Below are 17285 nucleotides of genomic sequence, written 5' to 3' on the forward strand. Positions count from 1 at the left end.
TTTTTCAAAAAGCCGCGGTTCATGACGAGCTCAGCTCGTCATGAGCGTACGAGAGGTGTACCTCATGACGAGCTGAGCTCGTCATCAGCATCGAAGGGGTTAAAAGCTGCACATGCTGCTGAGAAAGGGCTGTGCTGCAGCGCCCCCTTCAGGTAGATACAGGCTAGAAAAGGAGAGGTTCCGCTTTTCAGGAAAGAAAAAGAAAAATGCTCAACCAGGTTCTTGTGGGTGGCACTGGTGACTAAATCCTACCTCCAGGAACAAGGGCAACCAACTCTGTCAAATTTGGCTCAATTGGGCCGCACATATTTGCAAAAGAGTGCATTAATCAAGTGCTGCCTTTATCAACATCGCTGTAGATGCTCTGAGAACGGGGGCACCCACAGAAGCAAGAATATGGAAGTGGGGTTTAGTTTAACATCTCAGGAAGCTCATTTTGCCAAGGGTTCCCCGATGGCCCTCTAGGGCACAAGCGTGTTTTTTTGAAATACCCTCAATTATTAGAGATAGTGCGCCATAACAACCAAAATGTTCAGTGAGTGACCTAGTTGAAGCTTATTGGCACTGGGAAGAGGTGGGGCCCTAGGTGTGAGAGAACCGAGCACTCTCATTCGTTGGCTCTTTTGCACTGGAACAGCAAGGCGGGCAAGGAAGGTAGGAAAAGAGGGCTACCCGCCCTGGCACAAGGAGAAGTGTGCAAGGTCAGAAGGGTGGGCTGGCAGACTGCACAGCTGGAGGGGCCTTCTGGATGGCTCCCAGAATTGTGCGCGGGTGCCCCGGAGGGCAAGGAGGCCTAGAGGCCACATAAAAAACAAGCATTGGCATAGCCAATAGGTCTCGCTTTTGGGACCTTATAAGTATTTAATTATGCAGCAAAATCTCCTTGGTGCAATGACATCAACTGTTGCATAGCTAAACACTTATAAGGTCCCAAAGGCGAGCCCTATTGGCTATGCCATTGTTTGTTCTGGTCTCTGGCGAATGTGTAATCTTGCACACCAGGTATTTGAAGACAGTTGAACTTGATCACCTGGGAGGAGCTCAACTGTGGCGCTCACGTATGGTAACATTTAAAAAGATATAGATTTTTTTTAATTAAGAAAGGAAACCTGAATATGGGTGGTCACTGATGACACTGGGGCATCGGAGGCACTGCCTCAGCAGAAGCCCACCAGCCAGAGGTAGTTTGCCTCAAATGCGGCTTAGATTTTTCACTGAAAGTGCTCTGCTGCAATGACAGTGGCAAATTTATAAAAAATGAAAATTTTGGGCAGGTGCCATGGCATGGCTGATTCATCCAAAGTAGGGATATGTGTTTTTTTTTAAATTAGCACACCAATGCCCCTGAAATGATAGTTTTCTCCCAGCACATATGGTTAGTTTTCTCCCCGTAGGGCCCGCCATGCCTTGCGCGAGGGGGAGGAGCTAGAGAGTGGAGTGCAATCATTGTGTGTCATTTACATTTTACGTTCGTCAAACGGTGCTAATAATGTCTGGCATTTCCCACCTATTGCCTTTTTTTTTTTTAACATATTGCCACCCAGGAACATGTCTTTCAAAACCATAACGTTTTTTTCCTTTGAAAGTTGTCCTGAAAGCAGACGTGAAAAAAAGACATCAATACTTACACGTTTGGCCTCCTCCTGGCTCCCATCGCCGAAAGGCCAGCACTGGCAGGGAGTGTCTAAATATTTGCACACGGAGTTATACTCCGAGCCCTGTTAAGCGAGTTCATAATTTCACATACTAATCATATGTGCGTGGAAGGGGTCAACTGAAATTCTAGCGCGTCTTTGGAAGCCAGGCCCAGAAGCTCAACACCCACTCCCAAAATGTCTGCGGGGCCCAGCGGTCAAATGTGCTGACGTATTTCTTCTTTAAAAAAACTTGGACAAGTGCCACGGAATAAAGATACATGAAATTAATTGTATTGTTTCTGATTCTCTCAAATTCAAACCGGGGAGGGTGCGCTGGCGGAGGCGTGCATTACCCGCTTTGAAGTTTTCTACCATCTCTGTCTCTGAGTTCTCTTGTTTCCATAAAGCGAACTCAGCTCTTGGTTCAACTGAAATGCAGCTGCAGCGTCCGGCGAGTGGTGGGCGCGTGCTTATGTGAAATCTGACACATAACAGATGGCACACAGTGCGCCGCTGCTCATAACCGCAAGCCGTAGGCCGTGGGCGGATATATTCCCTGGGAAAGGTGGGACTTGCACCCGCCTTTGCCCAATTGCGTGCTGTTTTTTCCTGTCTTTTTGGAGAGACGCACGCAAAGCCCAATAGAAATAAAGCCGGAAAAAAACACAAGCACGAGCGTGTGAAAAGTCCTGAGTGATTCCAAGAAGTCGTTTTGCGCTAGGCTCGACCTAAAAAGAATGATAACGTGAAAATAAGAAAAGGCGGCAAGGCTCAGCCAAATTAAAACAATGTTAAGAGTAAACACCCTCATGGTAAATGAGCAACCCATATGACTGTGTGGGGCTTTAAAATGTGTGTATAATTCTTTCAAGGTAGTCCATGATGTACAGGTCACACCCACATGTTGTGTCGTGCGGGATCTCCCATAGAATACTCCTCTTTAAAAGGGATATTTAAAAATACTGTTACCACTGTTCTTTTTCGTTAGTTTGGAATAGTATTTTGCAGCCTGTATACTGTGTATTTTGAGATTCTATTCATGTTATTTGGCTTTGTTTGCATTAAAGTACTTTACTTTTTTAAAAGAGAAGCAGCGACTGACAGTGATTTATTGAGTGTTTTTTGTGCCTTCATGGCAGACTGGGAACCCATAGAGCCCTGGCAATTGTTTCTCACACCAGCCCCTGGGGAAGCACTGCCTGGCCCGGGAGGCTGGAAACGCTTACGTGCTGCTTTTATTACTGGGGGGCTGATATTGCAGCACCGCTGCAAAACCAGTCCAGCACTGTTGCAAAACCTGCCTCCACCTCCGCACAACTTGCCCGCACCCTTCCAGCCTCCCGGGGAACCACCCGATGCCCTGTAAGGTCAGTCGAGCCCAGTGTGCATTACTGAGTTTCCAACCCTCATCACCTCCCTGATGGAGCCTTGGGTTGCTATACCATTGCTACCTTGAGAGTCAAGTGCTGAAGGGGGGTGCTTGGTTTTCAATTTGGGGTTTTGATAGTACTGGGACCACTGGATGCCTGCGGTGAAAGACTGTGGTCATCCAATTGAAGATCAAGGAGCCGCTGGATTCCCCAGGGCCCCAAAAGCGCCCAGACAAACACAAACGTATGTCTTTGTCGATGTTCACCCATTTCTAATGCCTATCCCTGCCCTGGAAGCACCCATTTCTGAGGACCTAAACGTACTTGAAGAAAATCCACCCTAGTAGACATAGGGTCAGGAACTACTCTAAATCGATATGGGGGTCCTGCCTAAATTATTTTTTTTTTTTACGAACATGCGTATACTTTATGCTTGCCAAATGTTTTGAGAAACAGACCACATGATCTACTATGCTGTGAGAACATTGGCCACCATGAAACACATACACCACTCTTCCTCCGTGAACATAAGCAGAGTTTTATAGCTGGCCCTACCAGTCCAAGGGACGCCGGTGGCCTCCGGGCTCCAGTGACTCCAAGACCCATGTCCAAATTCCTCCTGGGCTCTCACCTGGACCAAGTGCCTCCGGCCAGTCAAGGCATCGGCAATGAGGTAGGAAGGTCTCAGCTGGACGGGTGTCTGAAACCATCAAAAACACAAGCGACAAAGTGTAAAACACATCCAAGCACCAAACCACAACTGGATAGCTGAAGGGGTTGTCACAAGGGAAGGTGCACACACTGTATATAACAGCTACTATATATATATTTATATTTAAAGGGAGAGTTCATGAGACACAGATAAACATTTACTATATTTATATTCTTAGATATACATTTTTGCAAATCAGTTGATCTTTCCGTCCTTTCATATCCGAGAAGGAGAGCTGTGTAGATCAGCCCCAACAGCAAAGAATCAACGTGAAATGTTCCATTTTCTTCTTAGTGGAAAGTAAAAAAAGAGTCAAATATGAGATCTGGACATTGTGCTTCTTGCCCTACTCTAGTTCAAAAGAGGAAGGCCTTCACAAACTGCAAGGTAGCATTAGTAGGAAAATGCTTGTGAAATGTTAAACTAAACGGATACAGTTATTAGTATATCTGAAAGAAATTAAGATATTATTAGTAAGGAACATAGGGCCAGATATATGACCATTTACTTTAGCGAGTCGCAATTTGCGCCGAATTGAGACTCGCAATTTGCGACTCGCTAAAGTGAATGTACAACAGTGTCTCATACACTGTTTGCGATTCCCAATGGGGTCACAAATTGCATGCCTCATCAATATTCAAATGCAACCCCATTGGGAATGGCTAGCACTCACTGGGATGGTGGGCTGCTGGGGTCAGCAGACCACCATGTCTAAGACTGCTTTTGAAATAAAGAAAGTTTTTTTAAAAGGTATCCCGTTTTCCTTAAAGGAAAACGGGAAGCATTTAAAAAAGAATAATGAAACTTTTCAGTTTCATTATTTAAGGGCAGGCAGTGGTCCCTGGGACCACTGCCTGCTCTTAAAAAATATTTTGGCACGCACTCACAAAGGGGAAGGAGTCCCCTGGGGACCCCTTCCTGTTTGCAAGTGGTTTACCACCTAATTGAGTAGGTGGTAAACTGCGAGTGTTTTGCGACCACAAATGCAGTCGCAAAACAATAGTACATGGCATTGTGACTCACTATTAGTAAGGGACCCCCTTCCTAATAGCAAGAGTCGCAAATGCTATTTTGTCAGTGACTCGCAAAATAGCATTTGTACATGACTGCACCCTTTTTTTGCGGTCACAAATGGGCTCTAAGTAACTCACTGTTAGAGGTGCACAGACCAGTAAGCACTATCTGGCACGAAAGACCAGCGAACACTACCTCACACAGACCAATCCAGTCCTGATAAGCACCACCACCCACTGGCGCTTTACAGTCTGACAATGTCTGTCATGAACTGCTTTGTCTTGGACTGACTTCAGCTTTGTAAAAACAGGTTCTGGGACACAATGTGGTGATTATGTGAATAATAACAAAGCATTATTGAATAAATGAACTCAAGAGAAACAATATATATACACACACACACACACATATATATATATCCATATACATCGATTCTGGAAGGGTGAGGATTTGTATATTTTGGGGTTTTCGGTACCCCTTAAACGGACCGCCTCGCGGGACAGCCTCTCCGTTGAGCCGGGATCTGTGGAGTGTATATATATATATATGTATATATATATATATATATATATATATATATATATATATATATATATATATATATATAAAAAACCAAGAGTTGCCTCCAAATGACGAAGCCGCTCACAGCGTGTTAAACCATTTATTCCAAGGATTTACAACAGCCTGGCTCCGCACACAAATAAATGCCAGACGCGTTTCGGGCGTGGCTCGCCCTTGATCACTGGCGCAGGAACTCAACAGCATGAGCAAACCACCTGAGCAATTAAATATCCCGCCCTAGTGGGCGTGTGCTCGAAAGTTTTTCTGGTACATGTAGTTGGCTCTGTATTAAACCACAGTGGGCGCTGTTCAGTCCTGCAAAATGTTCGTATTACCCCAGTGGGTATGTGCAAGGCAGGCAGGCAAGAAACAATAAATCCTCCTCAGAGCGGACACGCTGTTCGTATAGTGCCTCTTGATACTCTGCACTATGGATCCGCATGATTTGCAGTGGGGCTCCGTCGCGGCAGGGCATGCCGCTATACAAAAAACCAAGAGTTGCCTCCAAATGACGAAGCCGCTCACAGCGTGTTAAACCATTTATTCCAAGGATTTACAACAGCCTGGCTCCGCACACAAATAAATGCCAGACGCGTTTCGGGCGTGGCTCGCCCTTGATCACTGGCGCAGGAACTCAACAGCATGAGCAAACCACCTGAGCAATTAAATATCCCGCCCTAGTGGGCGTGTGCTCGAAAGTTTTTCTGGTACATGTAGTTGGCTCTGTATTAAACCACAGTGGGCGCTGTTCAGTCCTGCAAAATGTTCGTATTACCCCAGTGGGTATGTGCAAGGCAGGCAGGCAAGAAACAATAAATCCTCCTCAGAGCGGACACGCTGTTCGTATAGTGCCTCTTGATACTCTGCACTATGGATCCGCATGATTTGCAGTGGGGCTCCGTCGCGGCAGGGCATGCCGCTATACAAAAAACCAAGAGTTGCCTCCAAATGACGAAGCCGCTCACAGCGTGTTAAACCATTTATTCCAAGGATTTACAACAGCCTGGCTCCGCACACAAATAAATGCCAGACGCGTTTCGGGCGTGGCTCGCCCTTGATCACTGGCGCAGGAACTCAACAGCATGAGCAAACCACCTGAGCAATTAAATATCCCGCCCTAGTGGGCGTGTGCTCGAAAGTTTTTCTGGTTCATGTAGTTGGCTCTGTATTAAACCACAGTGGGCGCTGTTCAGTCCTGCAAAATGTTCGTATTACCCCAGTGGGTATGTGCAAGGCAGGCAGGCAAGAAACAATAAATCCTCCTCAGAGCGGACACGCTGTGCGTATAGTGCCTCTTGATACTCTGCACTATGGATCCGCATGATTTGCAGTGGGGCTCCGTCGCGGCAGGGCATGCCGCTATACAAAAAACCAAGAGTTGCCTCCAAATGACGAAGCCGCTCACAGCGTGTTAAACCATTTATTCCAAGGATTTACAACAGCCTGGCTCCGCACACAAATAAATGCCAGACGCGTTTCGGGCGTGGCTCGCCCTTGATCACTGGCGCAGGAACTCAACAGCATGAGCAAACCACCTGAGCAATTAAATATCCCGCCCTAGTGGGCATGTGCTCGAAAGTTTTTCTGGTACATGTAGTTGGCTCTGTATTAAATCACAGTGGGCGCTGTTCAGTCCTGCAAAATGTTCGTATTACCCCAGTGGGTATGTGCAAGGCAGGCAGGCAAGAAACAATAAATCCTCCTCAGAGCGGACACGCTGTTCGTATAGTGCCTCTTGATACTCTGCACTATGGATCCGCATGATTTGCAGTGGGGCTCCGTCGCGGCAGGGCATGCCGCTATACAAAAAACCAAGAGTTGCCTCCAAATGACGAAGCCGCTCACAGCGTGTTAAACCATTTATTCCAAGGATTTACAACAGCCTGGCTCCGCACACAAATAAATGCCAGACGCGTTTCGGGCGTGGCTCGCCCTTGATCACTGGCGCAGGAACTCAACAGCATGAGCAAACCACCTGAGCAATTAAATATCCCGCCCTAGTGGGCGTGTGCTCGAAAGTTTTTCTGGTAAATGTAGCTGGCTCTGTATTAAACCACAGTGGGCGCTGTTCAGTCCTGCAAAATGTTCGTATTACCCCAGTGGGTATGTGCAAGGCAGGCAGGCAAGAAACAATAAATCCTCCTCAGAGCGGACACGCTGTTCGTATAGTGCCTCTTGATACTCTGCACTATGGATCCGCATGATTTGCAGTGGGGCTCCGTCGCGGCAGGGCATGCCGCTATACAAAAAACCAAGAGTTGCCTCCAAATGACGAAGCCGCTCACAGCGTGTTAAACCATTTATTCCAAGGATTTACAACAGCCTGGCTCCGTACACAAATAAATGCCAGACGCGTTTCGGGCGTGGCTCGCCCTTGATCACTGGCGCAGGAACTCAACAGCATGAGCAAACCACCTGAGCAATTAAATATCCCGCCCTAGTGGGCGTGTGCTCGAAAGTTTTTCTGGTACATGTAGTTGGCTCTGTATTAAACCACAGTGGGCGCTGTTCAGTCCTGCAAAATGTTCGTATTACCCCAGTGGGTATGTGCAAGGCAGGCAGGCAAGAAACAATAAATCCTCCTCAGAGCGGACACGCTGTTCGTATAGTGCCTCTTGATACTCTGCACTATGGATCCGCATGATTTGCAGTGGGGCTCCGTCGCGGCAGGGCATGCCGCTATACAAAAAACCAAGAGTTGCCTCCAAATGACGAAGCCGCTCACAGCGCGTTAAACCATTTATTCCAAGGATTTACAACAGCCTGGCTCCGCACACAAATAAATGCCAGACGCGTTTCGGGCGTGGCTCGCCCTTGATCACTGGCGCAGGAACTCAACAGCATGAGCAAACCACCTGAGCAATTAAATATCCCGCCCTAGTGGGCGTGTGCTCGAAAGTTTTTCTGGTACATGTAGTTGGCTCTGTATTAAACCACAGTGGGCGCTGTTCAGTCCTGCAAAATGTTCGTATGCGTCTGGCATTTATTTGTGTGCGGAGCCAGGCTGTTGTAAATCCTTGGAATAAATGGTTTAACACGCTGTGAGCGGCTTCGTCATTTGGAGGCAACTCTTGGTTTTTTGTATAGCGGCATGCCCTGCCGCGACGGAGCCCCACTGCAAATCATGCGGATCCATAGTGCAGAGTATCAAGAGGCACTATACGAACAGCGTGTCCGCTCTGAGGAGGATTTATTGTTTCTTGCCTGCCTGCCTTGCACATACCCACTGGGGTAATACGAACATTTTGCAGGACTGAACAGCGCCCACTGTGGTTTAATACTGAGCCAACTACATGTACCAGAAAAACTTTCGAGCACACGCCCACTAGGGCGGGATATTTAATTGCTCAGGTGGTTTGCTCATGCTGTTGAGTTCCTGCGCCAGTGATCAAGGGCGAGCCACGCCCGAAACGCGTCTGGCATTTATTTGTGTGCGGAGCCAGGCTGTTGTAAATCCTTGGAATAAATGGATTAACACGCTGTGAGCGGCTTCGTCATTTGGAGGCAACTCTTGGTTTTTTGTATAGCGGCATGCCCTGCCGCGACGGAGCCCCACTGCAAATCATGCGGATCCATAGTGCAGAGTATCAAGAGGCACTATACGAACAGCGTGTCCGCTCTGAGGAGGATTTATTGTTTCTTGCCTGCCTGCCTTGCACATACCCACTGGGGTAATACGAACATTTTGCAGGACTGAACAGCGCCCACTGTGGTTTAATACTGAGCCAACTACATGTACCAGAAAAACTTTCGAGCACACGCCCACTAGGGCGGGATATTTAATTGCTCAGGTGGCTTGCTCATGCTGTTGAGTTCCTGCGCCAGTGATCAAGGGCGAGCCACGCCCGAAACGCGTCTGGCATTTATTTGTGTGCGGAGCCAGGCTGTTGTAAATCCTTGGAATAAATGGTTTAACACGCTGTGAGCGGCTTCGTCATTTGGAGGCAACTCTTGTTTTTTTGTATAGCGGCATGCCCTGCCGCGACGGAGCCCCACTGCAAATCATGCGGATCCATAGTGCAGAGTATCAAGAGGCACTATACGAACAGCGTGTCCGCTCTGAGGAGGATTTATTGTTTCTTGCCTGCCTGCCTTGCACATACCCACTGGGGTAATACGAACATTTTGCAGGACTGAACAGCGCCCACTGTGGTTTAATACTGAGCCAACTACATGTACCAGAAAAACTTTCGAGCACACGCCCACTAGGGCGGGATATTTAATTGCTCAGGTGGTTTGCTCATGCTGTTGAGTTCCTGCGCCAGTGATCAAGGGCGAGCCACGCCCGAAACGCGTCTGGCATTTATTTGTGAGCGGAGCCAGGCTGTTGTAAATCCTTGGAATAAATGGTTTAACACGCTGTGAGCGGCTTCGTCATTTGGAGGCAACTCTTGGTTTTTTGTATAGCGGCATGCCCTGCCGCGACGAAGCCCCACTGCAAATCATGCGGATCCATAGTGCAGAGTATCAAGAGGCACTATACGAACAGCGTGTCCGCTCTGAGGAGGATTTATTGTTTCTTGCCTGCCTGCCTTGCACATACCCACTGGGGTAATACGAACATTTTGCAGGACTGAACAGCGCCCACTGTGGTTTAATACTGAGCCAACTACATGTACCAGAAAAACTTTCGAGCACACGCCCACTAGGGCGGGATATTTAATTGCTCAGGTGGTTTGCTCATGCTGTTGAGTTCCTGCGCCAGTGATCAAGGGCGAGCCACGCCCGAAACGCGTCTGGCATTTATTTGTGTGCGGAGCCAGGCTGTTGTAAATCCTTGGAATAAATGGTTTAACACGCTGTGAGCGGCTTCGTCATTTGGAGGCAACTCTTGTTTTTTTGTATAGCGGCATGCCCTGCCGCGACGGAGCCCCACTGCAAATCATGCGGATCCATAGTGCAGAGTATCAAGAGGCACTATACGAACAGCGTGTCCGCTCTGAGGAGGATTTATTGTTTCTTGCCTGCCTGCCTTGCACATACCCACTGGAGTAATACGAACATTTTGCAGGACTGAACAGCGCCCACTGTGGTTTAATACTGAGCCAACTACATGTACCAGAAAAACTTTCGAGCACACGCCCACTAGGGCGGGATATTTAATTGCTCAGGTGGTTTGCTCATGCTGTTGAGTTCCTGCGCCAGTGATCAAGGGCGAGCCACGCCCGAAACGCGTCTGGCATTTATTTGTGTGCGGAGCCAGGCTGTTGTAAATCCTTGGAATAAATGGTTTAACACGCTGTGAGCGGCTTCGTCATTTGGAGGCAACTCTTGGTTTTTTGTATAGCGGCATGCCCTGCCGCGACGGAGCCCCACTGCAAATCATGCGGATCCATAGTGCAGAGTATCAAGAGGCACTATACGAACAGCGTGTCCGCTCTGAGGAGGATTTATTGTTTCTTGCCTGCCTGCCTTGCACATACCCACTGGGGTAATACGAACATTTTGCAGGACTGAACAGCGCCCACTGTGGTTTAATACTGAGCCAACTACATGTACCAGAAAAACTTTCGAGCACACGCCCACTAGGGCGGAATATTTAATTGCTCAGGTGGCTTGCTCATGCTGTTGAGTTCCTGCGCCAGTGATCAAGGGCGAGCCACGCCCGAAACGCGTCTGGCATTTATTTGTGTGCGGAGCCAGGCTGTTGTAAATCCTTGGAATAAATGGTTTAACACGCTGTGAGCGGCTTCGTCATTTGGAGGCAACTCTTGTTTTTTTGTATAGCGGCATGCTCTGCCGCGACGGAGCCCCACTGCAAATCATGCGGATCCATAGTGCAGAGTATCAAGAGGCACTATACGAACAGCGTGTCCGCTCTGAGGAGGATTTATTGTTTCTTGCCTGCCTGCCTTGCACATACCCACTGGGGTAATACAAACATTTTGCAGGACTGAACAGCGCCCACTGTGGTTTAATACTGAGCCAACTACATGTACCAGAAAAACTTTCGAGCACACGCCCACTAGGGCGGGATATTTAATTGCTCAGGTGGTTTGCTCATGCTGTTGAGTTCCTGCGCCAGTGATCAAGGGCGAGCCACGCCCGAAACGCGTCTGGCATTTATTTGTGTGCGGAGCCAGGCTGTTGTAAATCCTTGGAATAAATGGTTTAACACGCTGTGAGCGGCTTCGTCATTTGGAGGCAACTCTTGGTTTTTTGTATAGCGGCATGCCCTGCCGCGACGGAGCCCCACTGCAAATCATGCGGATCCATAGTGCAGAGTATCAAGAGGCACTATACGAACAGCGTGTCCGCTCTGAGGAGGATTTATTGTTTCTTGCCTGCCTGCCTTGCACATACCCACTGGGGTAATACGAACATTTTGCAGGACTGAACAGCGCCCACTGTGGTTTAATACTGAGCCAACTACATGTACCAGAAAAACTTTCGAGCACACGCCCACTAGGGCGGGATATTTAATTGCTCAGGTGGTTTGCTCATGCTGTTGAGTTCCTGCGCCAGTGATCAAGGGCGAGCCACGCCCGAAACGCGTCTGGCATTTATTTGTGTGCGGAGCCAGGCTGTTGTAAATCCTTGGAATAAATGGTTTAACACGCTGTGAGCGGCTTCGTCATTTGGAGGCAACTCTTGGTTTTTTGTATAGCGGCATGCCCTGCCGCGACGGAGCCCCACTGCAAATCATGCGGATCCATAGTGCAGAGTATCAAGAGGCACTATACGAACAGCGTGTCCGCTCTGAGGAGGATTTATTGTTTCTTGCCTGCCTGCCTTGCACATACCCACTGGGGTAATACGAACATTTTGCAGGACTGAACAGCGCCCACTGTGGTTTAATACTGAGCCAACTACATGTACCAGAAAAACTTTCGAGCACACGCCCACTAGGGCGGGATATTTAATTGCTCAGGTGGTTTGCTCATGCTGTTGAGTTCCTGCGCCAGTGATCAAGGGCGAGCCACGCCCGAAACGCGTCTGGCATTTATTTGTGTGCGGAGCCAGGCTGTTGTAAATCCTTGGAATAAATGGTTTAACACACTGTGAGCGGCTTCATCATTTGGAGGCAACTCTTGGTTTTTTGTATAGCGGCATGCCCTGCCGCGACGGAGCCCCACTGCAAATCATGCGGATCCATAGTGCAGAGTATCAAGAGGCACTATACGAACAGCGTGTCCGCTCTGAGGAGGATTTATTGTTTCTTGCCTGCCTGCCTTGCACATACCCACTGGGGTAATACGAACATTTTGCAGGACTGAACAGCGCCCACTGTGGTTTAATACTGAGCCAACTACATGTACCAGAAAAACCTTCGAGCACACGCCCACTAGGGCGGGATATTTAATTGCTCAGGTGGTTTGCTCATGCTGTTGAGTTCCTGCGCCAGTGATCAAGGGCGAGCCACGCCCGAAACGCGTCTGGCATTTATTTGTGTGCGGAGCCAGGCTGTTGTAAATCCTTGGAATAAATGGTTTAACACGCTGTGAGCGGCTTCGTCATTTGGAGGCAACTCTTGGTTTTTTGTATAGCGGCATGCCCTGCCGCGACGGAGCCCCACTGCAAATCATGCGGATCCATAGTGCAGAGTATCAAGAGGCACTATACGAACAGCGTGTCCGCTCTGAGGAGGATTTATTGTTTCTTGCCTGCCTGCCTTGCACATACCCACTGGGGTAATACAAACATTTTGCAGGACTGAACAGCGCCCACTGTGGTTTAATACTGAGCCAACTACATGTACCAGAAAAACTTTCGAGCACACGCCCACTAGGGCGGGATATTTAATTGCTCAGGTGGTTTGCTCATGCTGTTGAGTTCCTGCGCCAGTGATCAAGGGCGAGCCACGCCCGAAACGCGTCTGGCATTTATTTGTGTGCGGAGCCAGGCTGTTGTAAATCCTTGGAATAAATGGTTTAACACGCTGTGAGCGGCTTCGTCATTTGGAGGCAACTCTTGGTTTTTTGTATAGCGGCATGCCCTGCCGCGACGGAGCCCCACTGCAAATCATGCGGATCCATAGTGCAGAGTATCAAGAGGCACTATACGAACAGCGTGTCCGCTCTGAGGAGGATTTATTGTTTCTTGCCTGCCTGCCTTGCACATACCCACTGGGGTAATACGAACATTTTGCAGGACTGAACAGCGCCCACTGTGGTTTAATACTGAGCCAACTACATGTACCAGAAAAACTTTCGAGCACACGCCCACTAGGGCGGGATATTTAATTGCTCAGGTGGTTTGCTCATGCTGTTGAGTTCCTGCGCCAGTGATCAAGGGCGAGCCACGCCCGAAACGCGTCTGGCATTTATTTGTGTGCGGAGCCAGGCTGTTGTAAATCCTTGGAATAAATGGTTTAACACGCTGTGAGCGGCTTCGTCATTTGGAGGCAACTCTTGGTTTTTTGTATAGCTGCATGCCCTGCCGCGACGGAGCCCCACTGCAAATCATGCGGATCAATAGTGCAGAGTATCAAGAGGCACTATACGAACAGCGTGTCCGCTCTGAGGAGGATTTATTGTTTCTTGCCTGCCTGCCTTGCACATACCCACTGGGGTAATACGAACATTTTGCAGGACTGAACAGCGCCCACTGTGGTTTAATACTGAGCCAACTACATGTACCAGAAAAACTTTCGAGCACACGCCCACTAGGGCGGGATATTTAATTGCTCAGGTGGCTTGCTCATGCTGTTGAGTTCCTGCGCCAGTGATCAAGGGCGAGCCACGCCCGAAACGCGTCTGGCATTTATTTGTGTGCGGAGCCAGGCTGTTGTAAATCCTTGGAATAAATGGTTTAACACGCTGTGAGCGGCTTCGTCATTTGGAGGCAACTCTTGTTTTTTTGTATAGCGGCATGCCCTGCCGCGACGGAGCCCCACTGCAAATCATGCGGATCCATAGTGCAGAGTATCAAGAGGCACTATACGAACAGCGTGTCCGCTCTGAGGAGGATTTATTGTTTCTTGCCTGCCTGCCTTGCACATACCCACTGGGGTAATACGAACATTTTGCAGGACTGAACAGCGCCCACTGTGGTTTAATACAGAGCCAACTACATGTACCAGAAAAACTTTCGAGCACACGCCCACTAGGGCGGGATATTTAATTGCTCAGGTGGTTTGCTCATGCTGTTGAGTTCCTGCGCCAGTGATCAAGGGCGAGCCACGCCCGAAACGCGTCTGGCATTTATTTGTGTGCGGAGCCAGGCTGTTGTAAATCCTTGGAATAAATGGTTTAACACGCTGTGAGCGGCTTCGTCATTTGGAGGCAACTCTTGGTTTTTTGTATAGCGGCATGCCCTGCCGCGACGGAGCCCCACTGCAAATCATGCGGATCCATAGTGCAGAGTATCAAGAGGCACTATACGAACAGCGTGTCCGCTCTGAGGAGGATTTATTGTTTCTTGCCTGCCTGCCTTGCACATACCCACTGGGGTAATACGAACATTTTGCAGGACTGAACAGCGCCCACTGTGGTTTAATACTGAGCCAACTACATGTACCAGAAAAACTTTCGAGCACACGCCCACTAGGGCGGGATATTTAATTGCTCAGGTGGTTTGCTCATGCTGTTGAGTTCCTGCGCCAGTGATCAAGGGCGAGCCACGCCCGAAACGCGTCTGGCATTTATTTGTGTGCGGAGCCAGGCTGTTGTAAATCCTTGGAATAAATGGTTTAACACGCTGTGAGCGGCTTCGTCATTTGGAGGCAACTCTTGGTTTTTTGTATAGCGGCATGCCCTGCCGCGACGGAGCCCCACTGCAAATCATGCGGATCCATAGTGCAGAGTATCAAGAGGCACTATACGAACAGCGTGTCCGCTCTGAGGAGGATTTATTGTTTCTTGCCTGCCTGCCTTGCACATACCCACTGGGGTAATACAAACATTTTGCAGGACTGAACAGCGCCCACTGTGGTTTAATACTGAGCCAACTACATGTACCAGAAAAACTTTCGAGCACACGCCCACTAGGGCGGGATATTTAATTGCTCAGGTGGTTTGCTCATGCTGTTGAGTTCCTGCGCCAGTGATCAAGGGCGAGCCACGCCCGAAACGCGTCTGGCATTTATTTGTGTGCGGAGCCAGGCTGTTGTAAATCCTTGGAATAAATGGTTTAACACGCTGTGAGCGGCTTCGTCATTTGGAGGCAACTCTTGTTTTTTTGTATAGCGGCATGCCCTGCCGCGACGGAGCCCCACTGCAAATCATGCGGATCCATAGTGCAGAGTATCAAGAGGCACTATACGAACAGCGTGTCCGCTCTGAGGAGGATTTATTGTTTCTTGCCTGCCTGCCTTGCACATACCCACTGGGGTAATACGAACATTTTGCAGGACTGAACAGCGCCCACTGTGGTTTAATACTGAGCCAACTACATGTACCAGAAAAACTTTTGAGCACACGCCCACTAGGGCGGGATATTTAATTGCTCAGGTGGTTTGCTCATGCTGTTGAGTTCCTGCGCCAGTGATCAAGGGCGAGGCACGCCCGAAACGCGTCTGGCATTTATTTGTGTGCGGAGCCAGGCTGTTGTAAATCCTTGGAATAAATGGTTTAACACGCTGTGAGCGGCTTCGTCATTTGGAGGCAACTCTTGGTTTTTTGTATAGCGGCATGCCCTGCCGCGACGGAGCCCCACTGCAAATCATGCGGATCCATAGTGCAGAGTATCAAGAGGCACTATACGAACAGCGTGTCCGCTCTGAGGAGGATTTATTGTTTCTTGCCTGCCTGCCTTGCACATACCCACTGGGGTAATACAAACATTTTGCAGGACTGAACAGCGCCCACTGTGGTTTAATACTGAGCCAACTACATGTACCAGAAAAACTTTCGAGCACACGCCCACTAGGGCGGGATATTTAATTGCTCAGGTGGTTTGCTCATGCTGTTGAGTTCCTGCGCCAGTGATCAAGGGCGAGCCACGCCCGAAACGCGTCTGGCATTTATTTGTGTGCGGAGCCAGGCTGTTGTAAATCCTTGGAATAAATGGTTTAACACGCTGTGAGCGGCTTCGTCATTTGGAGGCAACTCTTGGTTTTTTGTATAGCGGCATGCCCTGCCGCGACGGAGCCCCACTGCAAATCATGCGGATCCATAGTGCAGAGTATCAAGAGGCACTATACGAACAGCGTGTCCGCTCTGAGGAGGATTTATTGTTTCTTGCCTGCCTGCCTTGCACATACCCACTGGGGTAATACGAACATTTTGCAGGACTGAACAGCGCCCACCGTGGTTTAATACTGAGCCAACTACATGTACCAGAAAAACTTTCGAGCACACGCCCACTAGGGCGGGATATTTAATTGCTCAGGTGGTTTGCTCATGCTGTTGAGTTCCTGCGCCAGTGATCAAGGGCGAGCCACGCCCGAAACGCGTCTGGCATTTATTTGTGTGCGGAGCCAGGCTGTTGTAAATCCTTGGAATAAATGGTTTAACACGCTGTGAGCGGCTTCGTCATTTGGAGGCAACTCTTGGTTTTTTGTATAGCGGCATGCCCTGCCGCGATGGAGCCCCACTGCAAATCATGCGGATCCATAGTGCAGAGTATCAAGAGGCACTATACGAACAGCGTGTCCGCTCTGAGGAGGATTTATTGTTTCTTGCCTGCCTGCCTTGCACATACCCACTGGGGTAATACGAACATTTTGCAGGACTGAACAGCGCCCACTGTGGTTTAATACTGAGCCAACTACATGTACCAGAAAAACTTTCGAGCACACGCCCACTAGGGCAGGATATTTAATTGCTCAGGTGGTTTGCTCATGCTGTTGAGTTCCTGCGCCAGTGATCAAGGGCGAGCCACGCCCGAAACGCGTCTGGCATTTATTTGTGTGCGGAGCCAGGCTGTTGTAAATCCTTGGAATAAATGGTTTAACACGCTGTGAGCGGCTTCGTCATTTGGAGGCAACTCTTGGTTTTTTGTATAGCGGCATGCCCTGCCGCGACTGAGCCCCACTGCAAATCATGCGGATCCATAGTGCAGAGTATCAAGAGGCACTATACGAACAGCGTGTCCGCTCTGAGGAGGATT

The 17285-nt window shown here is 49.0% G+C and overlaps 1 protein-coding gene across 2 annotated transcripts in view; it reads right to left on the reverse strand.

Annotated features, from left to right (window-relative positions):
- IL6R (interleukin 6 receptor) overlaps nt 1–17285 on the reverse strand; it is a 161009-nt gene that overhangs the window by 45842 nt on the left and 97882 nt on the right. For both annotated transcript variants that reach the window (XM_078671527.1, XM_078671528.1), the window contains one exon: nt 3563–3707. In XM_078671527.1, coding sequence (XP_078527653.1) covers nt 3563–3707 — 145 coding nt within the window. The remainder of the gene's footprint in view (nt 1–3562; nt 3708–17285) is intronic.

This window comes from Lissotriton helveticus, chromosome 12 (genome assembly GCF_964261635.1).
Source record: "Lissotriton helveticus chromosome 12, aLisHel1.1, whole genome shotgun sequence".
NCBI classification, from domain to species: domain Eukaryota; kingdom Metazoa; phylum Chordata; class Amphibia; order Caudata; family Salamandridae; genus Lissotriton; species Lissotriton helveticus.